This window comes from Mustelus asterias, chromosome 26, assembly GCF_964213995.1.
Source record: "Mustelus asterias chromosome 26, sMusAst1.hap1.1, whole genome shotgun sequence".
Lineage (NCBI taxonomy): Eukaryota > Metazoa > Chordata > Chondrichthyes > Carcharhiniformes > Triakidae > Mustelus > Mustelus asterias.
The window spans coordinates 14025945-14038501 of NC_135826.1; the positions used below are offsets into that span (position 1 = coordinate 14025945).

At 48.6% G+C, this 12557-nt stretch overlaps 1 protein-coding gene across 1 annotated transcript in view; it reads left to right on the top strand.

Moving 5' to 3' along the window:
• LOC144479463 (receptor-type tyrosine-protein phosphatase delta-like) overlaps positions 1-12557 on the top strand; it is a 526436-nt gene that overhangs the window by 386519 nt on the left and 127360 nt on the right. Inside the window, exons 21-23 of the mRNA XM_078198154.1 lie at positions 199-289; positions 2365-2580; positions 6817-6977. Of these exons, the coding sequence (XP_078054280.1) occupies positions 199-289; positions 2365-2580; positions 6817-6977 (468 nt within the window). The remainder of the gene's footprint in view (positions 1-198; positions 290-2364; positions 2581-6816; positions 6978-12557) is intronic.

Genomic DNA, 12557 nt, shown 5'->3' on the forward strand with positions numbered 1-12557 from the left:
TCGTACAGACAGGCAGGTGGCATCCCGGGGTGTGGATAGATAACGCATGGGAAGAGTGAGATCCTCACATTCTTGAGGCACATTAATCCTCATGTCGTGTTTCGGTGCCTTTTGCAACAGAATAAATCTGATTGCAAGCTGTGTTATCTTGGTTTTTGGTTTGAGTTGTGAGCCGCATGTTTTCACCTTGTGTTCCAGAGCCTATTACATCATTGTGGTTCCGCTGAAAAAATCTCACGGCAAGTTCATCAACGCCTGGCACAGCCCTGACGAAATGGATCTCGAAGAGGTGCGTAGAGGCAAACATTTCCTTCCTTGTCCTCTCATCTTTAGCCAGGCTGCAAGAGTTCTGAGACTTCATTCCGCTCCCCAACAGTTTAATCCAGCCCCCCGCCCCCACACCCAACATCCGGAAGGTTCCTGTGATAACATGACGTTATCAATGTGGGTATTCTGTGTGAGTCCATCAACCCTTGGAGACTATCATAGCTGCGCCATCACACACACACCTTGTAGCACATTGCTAAGGGGACTGATTTTCTCCTCCCAGGCTCAGGAGACTTGAAGCCAATTGTAGCATTGTGGGCGGCACGGTGGCACAGTGGTTAGCACTGCTGCCTCACAGCACCAGGTGCGCAGGTTCGATTCCCGGCTTGGGTCACTCTCTGCAGAGTCTCCCCGTGTCTGCGTGGGTTTCCTCCGGGTGCTCCGGTTTCCTCCCACAGTCCGAAAGACGTGCTGGTTAGGTGCATTGGCCGTGCTAAATTCTCCCTCAGTGTACCCGAACAGGCGCTGGAGTGTGGTGACAAGGGGATTTTCACTGTAACTTCATTTCAGTGTTAACGTAAGCCTACTTGTGATACTGATAAATAAACTTAAATCTTTAATGATTGAAGGCGTGCTGTATTGTAGACTAATAAATAAACTTAAACTTAACTTAAAGCATTCTGCCGAGCCTTAACTAACTCTCTCCTCTGGTCTGTATGATTTAGTATGGTGATGGAATGATGCACGTACCCACTGAACCATAAGGAGAGGTAAACTGGGAGAACCAGAAGCAAACTAAGAATTTCCATTAATGCGAGGGTACCTTTAGCTGTGACAGGCAAACTTGTGTATTCCAGCTTACAATTGGTGTGTGAGAGGCTGTGTTACAGTCGAAAGGTGTTTCTGTGCATCCTGTTGCTCAATGCCGCTATTCTGGAACTTTTTCAATGTGTTGTAAGTTACTGGGAAAAACCTGGCCCTTTAACAGGGAATCTCTATCATTAGGAGCTGGGAGGAGGCCAGACCCATTTCAGACAGCCAGTGGTGTAGCCGTGCATGAACCCTGTGTTCCACATTTACTGTTCAAACATTTCAACAAAATATTCCCCAAGATCACAGGCCTTGAGTGTGGACAAACCAAATACATTTGTTCCTGAGTTTACTCAAAGAGAAAAATTTTCAATCTCCTGAATGGCAAAGAAACTAAAAACTTCTTCTACTCAAAGCACCATCTGAAAACTGTACAAGACTTCATACCACACTGGCTGATGTAATTGGTAACTGGATAAAACATTGGTTGCCTCCACCTCAATCTCTGTATCCAATCTTCAGCCGGTTCAGGTCACTCTGCCTCAAACCACTGATAACAACTGTCCAGCCTGCTCTGTCCCTTAGTCCCTGACTGTCCAGCCTGCTCTGTCCCTTAGTCCCTGACTGTCCAGCCTGCTCTGTCCCTTAGTCACTGACTGTCCAGCCTGCTCTGTCCCTTCGTCTCTGACTGTCCAGTCTGCTCTCTCCTTTAATCACTGGCTGTCCAGTCTGCTCTCTGCTTTAGTCACCGGTTGTCCAGTCTGCTTTCTCCTTTAGTCACTAACTGTCCAGTCTGCTCTGCCCCTTGAGCTTTGACAAAGGGTCGTCTGGACTCGAAACGTCAGTTCTTTTCTCTCCTTACAGATGCTGCCAGACCTGCTGAGATTTTCCAGCATTTTCTCTTTTGGTTTCAGATTCCAGCGTCCGCAATAATTTGCTTTTGTGCTCTGTCCCTTTACCATTCACTGTTCTGTAACTCAGTTTGTTGTGGTCCACTGCTGCTTTTATCCAGTCGCTACTACCCTGAACTCTCCCGTTCATCCAGAACGTTCCTGTCTTCCACCATCTCCTGAATTTCTTCGGTAAGGGAGCTGAGTTTGCTTTACTGAAATGAGTATGAGGGAACCCGGCTGAGCATTGAGTTGTATATTGCTGACCTATCACCTAGCTGGGTTTATAGCTTCCAGACAAGGCGTTTATTACACGTTGTTGCATTCCTTTGATGTCTGTGCCATTCACAAGATCCTTTTCTGCTGTCCCAAGTTAATTATTTCTTGTTGGTTCCAGCTGCTTCAGGATCTGACCCTGCGTCGGCGCAGAAGCCTCCGGCCCCGGCGGCAGCTCGGCCACTCCAAGCCCTATATCGCAGCTCGCTTTGACGTTCTCCCACGAGAGTTCATTCTGGGTGACCAGCGCTTCTATGGTGGGTTTGAAAACCGGCCCCTGGAGCAGGGTAACAAATATGTCTTCTTCATCCTGGGGGTCCTGGACATGCCAGAAGCGGTAAGTAAACTTCTTTGGATAAAACTTGCAGCAAACATCTCACCTCATCTCCTACTTTCAGTGGTGTCATCCAACTGCTGTGACCTCATCCCCGCAATCCCCTTGTCATCCCATATCCCCCACCACATCATCCCCATATCCCCACCACATCATTCCCATATCCCCCACCGCACCATCCCCATATCCCCCACCGCACCATCCCCATATCCCCCACCGCACCATCCCCATATCCCCCACCGCACCATCCCCATATCACCCACCGCACCATCCCCACATCCCCCACCACATCATTCCCATACCCTCCACCACATCATCCCCATATCCCCCACCACACGATTGTCATCCCCATATCCCCCACCACATCATTCCCGTATCCCCCACCACACTACCTCCATGTCCTCTACCATATCATTCCCTTATCCCCACCACATCATCCCCATATCCCCCACCACATCATCCCCATATCCCCCACCACATCATCCCCATATCCCCCACCACACCATCCCCATATCCCCCACCACACCATCCCCATATCCCCCACCACACCATCCCCATATCCCCCACCACATCATCCCCATATCCCCCACCACACGATTGTCATCCCATATCCCCTACCACGCCATCCCCATATCCTCCACCACACCATCCCCATATCCCCCACCACACCATCCCCATATCCCCCATCACACCATCCCCATATCCCCCACCACACCATCCCCATATCCCCCACCACATCATCCCCATATGCCCCACCACACCATTCCATATCCCCCACCGCATCATTCCCAATCCCCCACCACATCATTCCCATATCCTCCACTGCATCATTCCTATATCCCCCGCCACAGGGGCCCCACAACCCTCCCGCTACATCCTCCTCAACTTTGTTTCCTTTTCTCCAATTCTCTCCCTGGGTTTGAGTAACAGAAATACCAGGGTCATGTATTGGCTACGCTGCTGATCTTAGAGATAGGGTATGTTATTGGAGAAGAGTAGAAGGAACTTTGCCCTGCCGCTGGATGTGATGTACAACAGCAACTTACGTTTATAAAGACCCCTGTAACATAGTAAAACCTCTCAAAGCATCCCACAGAACACAACACTGAACACAAAGAGATATTAGGTCAAAGCAGTGGGTTTTAAGGAGCCTCATAAAGGGGAGAGAGGTTGAGGGATTCAGAGAGACAATTCCAGAGCTCGCAGCCCAGGCAACTGAAGCAGCCAATGATGGAGCGATAACCATCAGACCTTGAAGTCATTGTCTCCGACACTAATTTCCCAAAGTGAATGAAATACACTGATTAACATCGTAAATAGTTACAAAGTATGATCTTCCTTCAACCTCCCTTTGGTTGTCTGGTTTCAACCACCAACCTCCCAGCAGGCAGTTAAGCTGCTCCAGTTGGATAGCATTCAACAAAACTGAATCCAAGGAAAGACTTATCTCTTGTTCTTACTTAATTGACTGAGCAGGATTTGATTTTGATTTGATTTATTATTGTCACATGTATTGGGATACAGTGAAAAGTATTGTTTCTTGCGCGCTATACAGACAAAACATACCGTTCATAGAGTACATAGGGCAGGAGGAAAGGAAAGAGTGCAGAATGTAGTGTTACAGCCATAGCAAGGATGTCGAGAAATTTGATATAAGGTAGGTCCATTCAAAAGTCTGATGGCGGCGGGGAAGAAGCTGTTTTTGAATGGGTCGAATAGTGACCTCAGACTTTTGTATCTTTTTCCTGATGCAAGAAGGGAGAATAAAGTATGTCCGGGCTCAGTGGGGTACTTGATTATGCTGGTTGCTTTCCTGAGGCAGCGGGAAGTATAGACAGAGTCAATGGATGGGAGGCTGGTTTGTGTGATGGACTGGGCTACGTTCACAACTCTTTGTAGTTTCTTGTGGTCTTGGTCAAAGTAGGAGCCATACCAAGCTGTGATACATCCAGAAAGGATGCATTCTATGGTGCATCTGTAAATATTGGTGAAAGTCATAGCAGACATGCCAAATTTTCTTAGCCTCCTGAGAAAGTAGAAGCGTTGGTGGGCTTTCTTAACTATAGCATCAGGGTGGAGGGACCAGGAAAGGTTGTTGGTGATCTGGACACCTAAAAACTGAAGCTCTCAACCATTCCACTTTATCTTGTCTTAAAAAGAGTATATGATGTAGATTTACTGGTGGATTATGAACAGACAGATTATTATACAGATTCCAACATTCAAGTTTCAGATAGAATATAATCCATGCTGCTATTTGATAATTCAGTACCACTTGATGGTAGGTTCTGGTCTGACCTGGAAGATTCCCCATTATGTAGACTGTGCAGCACAGAAAAGGAACATTTTTCCCAAATTGATGTTTATGCTCTACATGAACCACCATCCACCTCTCTCCATCTAACCATACCAGCATTACCTACTATTACTTACAATTCCAGCACAGTGACACAGTGGTTAGCACAGCTGCCTCACAGCGCCAGGGACCCGGGTTCAATTCCAGCCTCAGGTCACTGAATGTGTGGAGTTTGCACATTCTCCCATGTCTGCGTGGGTTTCCTCTGGGTGCGCCGGTTTCCTCCCACAGTCCAAAGATGTGCGAGTTAGGTTGATTGGCTATGCTAAATTGCTCCTTAGTGTCGGGGGGGCTAGCAGGGTAAATAGTAGGATTATGGGGCCTGGGTGGGACTGTTGTCAGTGCAGGTTCAATGGGCCGAATGGCCTCCTCCTACACTATTGGGATTCTATGCTCCTATGATTAGCCCTCATGCATTTAGCCCTCAACTGCTTTTGGTCTCAACTCCTTCTAAGTGGTAACGAGTTCCACATTCTCATCACTCTAAGTGAAGAAGTTTCTCCTGAGTTCCCTATTGGATTTATTAGTGACTGTCTGATATTTATGGCCTCTCCCAGGATATTTGCTCTGATCCCAGGAGCACCCCCATATATTTTGGCCAAGCCCAGGCTAATTGGATCCTACATTTCTTCTTGCGCCTTGGGTGCCCATCAATCCACAAATTAGTTGTTTTTTTATGATAGAAACGGGCTGGCACTGCCCTTTATTTTTTTTTAGTACCGCTTCATCTTTGTAATCCCAGTTCTCTGCTTTTCCCTCATATTCCTTTATTTGTTTGCTTCCCAGTGCAAAATTCACCCTGATTCTGCATGTTGGCCCTTCTGGAGCAGCCTCTCAACCCTCTTGTGTGAATTAGCCTTTCTAGGATTCCCCTTTAAACTGCTCGCCTTGAATTATAAAAGTATTTTCTTTGTACGGGGTCGCTGTGGAGAAGCAAAGTGGTTTATCCCTACCTGTCCCATCTGTTAGATTCCATACGGTAGAAGTTGCTGTTAGCGTCCGATAGCAGAACACGTGCGTTAAATCTCCCTCTCTGCCATTGCATTTTAAAAGTGTTAATAGTTCTGTCCCAGTAGCAGAGGAGTTTGATTTGAGTCTGTCTAACAATAATGCACGGGCATCTCCCACTTTAATACCTCATGACACTTATGGTTCTCCTGATGCCTTGACTGAACAGTGGTTAGCACTGCTGCCTCACAGTGCCAGGGACCCAGACTCGATTCCCGGCTTGGGTCACTGTCTGTGCGGAGTGTACATGTTCTCCCCGTGTCCGCATGGGTTTCCTCCGGGTGAACAAAGAACAATACAGCACAGGAACAGGCCCTTCGGCCCTGCAAGCCCGTGCCGCTCCCTGGCCCAAACTAGACCATTCTTTCGTATCCCTCCATTCCCACTCCGTTCATATGGCTGTCTAGATAAGTCTTAAACGTTCCCAGTGTGTCCGCCTCCACCACCTTGCCTGGCAGCGCATTCCAGGCCCCCACCACCCTCTGTGTAACCGGTGCTCCGGTTTCCTCCCACATTCCAAAGATGTGCAGGTTAGGTGCATTGGCCATGCTAAATTCTCCCTCAGTGTACCCGAACAGGCGCCGGAGTGTGGCGACTGGGGGAATTTTCACAGTAACTTCATTGCAGTGTTAATGTAAGCCTGATTGTGACTAGTAACCAAACTTTAACTTTAAACTTTAACTTTTAACTTTAAAATTGCAATCACTATCGATACTTCGGATGATTCCTGAGCTATCCTGTTCTATTTCTCACTGTTCTTGATTTATTTTGACTTCTTTGGTAATCCTTTGACTGCTTTCTGAGATGGTGTTATTCAGTGAGGGGAGTTTGTGTCTGAATTCTCTGACTGCCGTGCTTTATCATTGTCATTACAGAAGATGTTTGCGGCGAGCCCGTACTCTGACCCCATCCTTTCGGCTGATCCCGACCCGCAGCCAATTATCGATGGAGAGGAGGGTCTGATCTGGGTGGTGGGCCCGGTCTTGGCAGTGGTCTTCATCATCTGTATTGTAATTGCCATCCTGCTGTACAAAAAGTAAGCAAACCTCTGCACGGGATTGGGGGTGGGTTGGGTGGTTAGGTAGGCTGGTGCATTGGTTAACAAGAACTGCATTCGGAATGATGGAGTATCGGGAATTCGGCCATAGTTCACGTTCATAGTTGCTACATATTGATCCTTCTGAGGAAGAGGAGTTTGGAGGGTGTGAGTGTGAGTCTGGGGAAGGGGTTCAGAGGGTGTGAGTCTGGGGAAGGGGTTCAGAGGGTGTGAGTCTGGGGAAGGGGTTCAGAGGGTGTGAGTCTGGGGAAGGGGTTCAGAGGGTGTGAGTCTGGGGAAGGGGTTCAGAGGGTGTGAGTCTGGGGAAGGGGTTCAGAGGGTGTGAGTCTGGGGAAGGGGTTCAGAGGGTGTGAGTCTGTGAAAGAGGGGTTCAGGTGGTGTGAGTGTGAGTCTGGGGAAGAGGGGTTCGGGTGGTGTGAGTTTGGGGAAGAGGGGTTCGGGTGGTGTGAGTCTGGGGAAGAGGGGTTCGGGTGGTGTGAGTTTGGGGAAGAGGGGTTCAGGTGGTGTGAGTTTGGGGAAGAGGGGTTTGGGTGGTGTGAGTTTGGGAAAGAGGGGTTCAGGTGGTGTAAGTGTGAGTTTGGGAAAGAGGGGTTCAGGTGGTGTGAGTTTGGGGAAGAGGGGTTCAGGTGCTGTGAGTTTGGGGAAGAGGGGTTCGGGTGGTGTGAGTTTGGGGAAGAGGGGTTCAGAGGGTGTGAGTGTGAGTTTGGGAAAGAGGGGTTCAGGTGGTGTGTGTTTGGGGAAGAGGGGTTTGGGTGGTGTGAGTGCAAGTCTGGGAAAGTTGAGGGAAAACAAATCTGGCTATGATGCCCCTGATAGTCGAACAGCTTTCTGACAGTGGAAAGGCTTGCCTCATACTGAGCCAGTTTAGTGAGGTACTGAATTGTGTTTCTTTCTCTTCCCTCCCCATCTCTCCTGAAGGCACTGAGTCTCTGTTACTGCCCTCCTTCCCCTCTGCCTCCACGAATAGGACCCTCTGCCTCCACGAATAGGATTACTTTAGTCAGGTTGTTAAAACTAAACGGTTTGTCCCATCATCTCAAACCTTCCACCATTTTACAAACTCCCAATTTCTGCTTGGGATTTGATTTGGTGACTTTCCACTCTGTATGACATGAGGTAGTGCCTCTACCCACAAAGCTATTGGGATGCCCTATGTCAACAATTTGCATTTATATATCGCCTTTCCTGTAGTAAAATGCCCCAAGGTCCTTCACCGGAGCATAGTCGGCCAAAACAAAAGCTGACTGAGGCAGAGGAGGAGACATGAGAGCAAGAGATAAAAAGCTCATTCAAAGAGGTAGATTTGAACGAGGCTCTGAGAGGTAACGAGACGGGCAGTGAGGTTTAAAGAAGTAATTCCGGAGGTTAGAGGACTGAAAGCCCAACTGCTCAAGGTAGGTCAAAGCAGAGGGGGATACACAAGAATCCTGAGTTAGAGGAACACACCTGCTTGTAGCCTCAGAGGACTGGAGGAAGTTACAAGAGGTTATTATTTCAATATTACGAAAAATTTTAAAGTTTATTTATCAGTGTCACAAGTAGGCTTACATTAACACTGCAATGAAGTTACTGTGAAAATCCCCTAGTCGCCACATTCTGGTGCCTGTTCAGGTACACTGAGGGAGAATTTAGCATGGGCAATGCACCTGACCAGTACGTCTTTGGACTGTGGGAGGAAACCGGAGCACCCAGAGGAAACCCACGCAGACACAGGGAGAATGTGCAAACTCCACACAGATAGTGACCCAAGCTGGGAATCGAACCCGGGTCCTTGGCGCTCTGAGGCAGCAGTGCTAACCACTGTGCCACCCTTGGGCTCACATGGTTCATTGAGCCTCACAAGTTGCATGGCCTGCTTTTGGGAACATTGTCTCCATTTCTTTTAGGTCATGAATGTGTAAACTTTATGCCCCGTCCCTCACGTGTGGCCCAGGACAGTGAGTGGTGGCTATTTGACCACAGGGACATCACCCATCAGTCACACTTCCACAGTTCAGGCAGGCATCGCTGGATAGCAATAAGACATGAACATCCTGGCTGAGATCAGCTCACTAGAGCGGAATGTGGTTCTCACAGTGCCAGGGACCTGAGTTCGATTCCCGGCTTGGGTCACTGTCTGTGTGGAGTTTGCACATTCTCCTCGTGTCTGCATGGGTTTCCTCCGGGTGCTCCGGTTTCCTCCCACACTCCAGAGATGTGCGGGTTACATTGCCCCTTCGCGTTAAGGGAACTAGCAGGGTAAATATGTGGGGTTATGGTGAAAGGGCCTCGGTGGGACTGCTGTCAGTACGGGCTCGATGGGCTGAGTGGCCTCTCTCTGCACTGTAGAAATTCTACAAAACTGAGTACGAAGTGGGATTTGAATGAGTCACTGTCTGCTATTTGTGCCTCAGTCTCAACACAGAATTATTCACGGGGTTGGGTTGCAGGGGGGGGAGGGGGTTGCTGGTGGTGGTGGTGGTATGCCTTAAACAAATTATCTTGCCATCTTAACCATTTCTATGTTAGGAGAGAGCTGAGAGTTTATAAAGCTGAGAGCATGTGGGTGGTCAGTGCGCTGTGAGAGGGCCGGAGCAGTGACTGTGCAATTGTGGAAGACATTGCTGAAAGAGGAAGCATTGGAGAAGAAACCCAGTTTTAGGCGATGCTTGTTAATTAGACATGGCTGAGTGACTGGATCCTGCTCACAGTTCATCCCAGCTTAATGAAAGGCATTTCAGGCAGTTATTGGTTCTAATAGTTAAGTTTAATCTGTGTGGGAGTCGTGTTCAGATTTTAATTTCAAAGCGCAATTTTAAAGAATGACGCAGCAGATAGAAATCATAGAATCCTTACAGCGCAGGAAGAGGCCATTCAGCCCATCGAGCCTGCACCGACCACAATCCCACCCAGGCCCTATCCCCGTAAGCTCACACATTAACCCCGCTCATCCCTCTAACCTACGCATCCCTGGACACTAAGAGGCAATTTAGTGTGGCCAATGCACCTAACCCGCAGACCGGGAGGAAACCGGAGCACCCGGAGGAATCCCATGCAGACACGGGGAGAACGTGCAAACCCCACACAGAAAAAGACCCAAGCTGGGAATCGAACCCGGGTCCCTGGCGCTGTGAGGCAGCAGTGCTATCCATTGTGCCACCGTATCGCCCGTAATGTATCGACTGCGGCATTGATTAGAAACATAGAAAAACTACAGCACAAAACAGGCCCTTCAGCCCCACAAGTTGGGCCAAACATATCCCTACCTTTTAGACCTACCTATAACCCTCCATCCTGTTAAGTCCCATGTACTCATCCAGGAGTCTCTTAAAAGACCCTATTGAGTTTGCCTCCACCACCATTGACGGCAGCCGATTCCACTCCCCCTAACATTTCCCCTGTACCTACTCCCCAGCACCTTCAACCTGTGCCCTCTCGTAGCAGCCATTTCCACCCTGGGAAAAAGCCTCTGAGAGTCCACCCGATCTATGCCTCTCAACATCTTATATACCTCTATTAGGTCTCCTCTCATCCCACTTCTCTCCAAGGAGAAAAGACCGAGCTCCCTCAGCCTATCCTCATAAGGCATGCCACTCAATCCAGGCAACATCCTTGTAAATCTCCTCTGCACCCTTTCAATCTTTTCCACATCCTTCCTGTAATAAGGCGACCAGAACTGAGCACAGTACTCCAAGTGGGGTCTGACGAGGGTCTTATATTGCTGCATCATTAACCCCGGACTCCTAAACTCAATCCCTCGATTGATAAAGGCCAGCACACCATACGCCTTCTTAACCACCTCCTCCACCTGCGGGGCCGATTTTAGAGTCCTATGGACCCGGACCCCAAGGTCCTTCTGATCCTCTACAGTACTAAGAGTCTTTCCCTTTATATTGTACTCCTTCATCCCATTTGACCTGCCAAAATGGACCACTACGCATTTATCTGGGTTGAAGTCCATCTGCCACTTCTCCGCCCAGTTTTGCATCCTATCTATGTCCCTCTGTAACTTCTGACATCCCTCCAGACTATCCACAACCCCACCAATCTTTGTGTCGTCGGCAAACATACCAACCCATCCCTCCACTTCCTCATCCAGGTCATTTATGAAAATGACAAACAGCAAGGGTCCCAGAACAGATCCCTGGGGCCCACCACTGGTGACCGACCTCCATTTAGAAAAAGACCCATCTATACCCACTCTCTCCCTCCTTTGGGCAAGCCAGTTCTGGATCCACAGGGCAGCAGCCCCTTGGATCCCATGCCCTCTCACTTTTTCTAGAAGCCTTGCATGGGGGACCTTATCGAACGTCTTGCTAAAATCTATATATACCACATCTACAGCTTTCCCTTCGTCAATGTGTTTAGTCACATTTTTGAAGAACTCCACCAGGCTCATAAGGCACGATCTGCCCTTGACAAAGCCATGCTGAGTATTCTTGAGCATACTAAACCTCTCTAAATGCTCATAAATCCTGTCCCTCAGGATCTTCTCCATCAGCTTACCAACCACTGAGGTTAGACTCACCGGTCGGTAATTTCCTGGGCTATCCCTATTCCCCTTTCTGAAAATAGGAACCACATCCGCAATCCTCCAATCCTCCGGCACCTCTCCCGTCTCCATCGACGACGCAAAGATCATCGCCAGAGGCTCTGCAATCTCTTCCCTCGCCTCCCACAGTAACCTGGGGTACATCCCATCCGGACCCGGCGACTTATCTATCTTTTTGATGCCATTCAAAGATTCCAGCACAACCTCTTTGTTAAAGTCCACATACTCAATCTTTTCAGTCCACCGCAAGCCCGCGGTACATCCACCCAGGTCCTTCTCCTCTGTGAAAACCGAGGCAAAATACTCATGAAGCACCTCTGCCATTTCTACTGGTTCCGTACAGACTTTCCCGTCTTCACCTTTTATAGGCCCTATTCCTTCACATCTCATCCTTTTACTCTTCACATATTTATAGAACACCTTAGGGTTTTCCTTAATCCTACCTGATTGCTGTAGGATTGTTGGGTAATGGTGACCTCCGATTGAAAACTGGATAGTTGCAGATTATCAGTCACGAACCGACCTTACATAACACCAAACCTAGTGCTGTATGTGCAGTATGCCACGATATTGCAGATGGGGTATAGTTTTCCGCAGGCTTGCAGATATTTATAATGACCCTGTGACACAGATTGGTCCGATACTTTAGTCTACACCTTTGGTGGATTCAGTTTTGGAATGCTCTGCATTTCATTGTGACTGAACTGTCCATTTTGTGAGCAGCCAGTGTGTGAAAACTTTCAAAATGTAAACTGGACAACAGTCTGAAAACATAGTCCTCCGTCCCTCCCCTTCCTGTTTCCCCAGCCACGCCATTCCTCCCTTCTGGTCCTATCACCTTCTCCACCTACTCCTGACTCTTCCCTCTTTCCATCATTGTCCCTCTTTCGTGTTCTCAGCCCTGCCCCCTGGGGCTCTGCTGAATGCGCAGTGACCGCCCTGAGTCACTGGCTCTGGACTTGGTAAAAACCAACTCCCCCAAACCAGGCCTGTTTGGTTAGTTTAGTAAGAAGTTTAACAACGCCAGG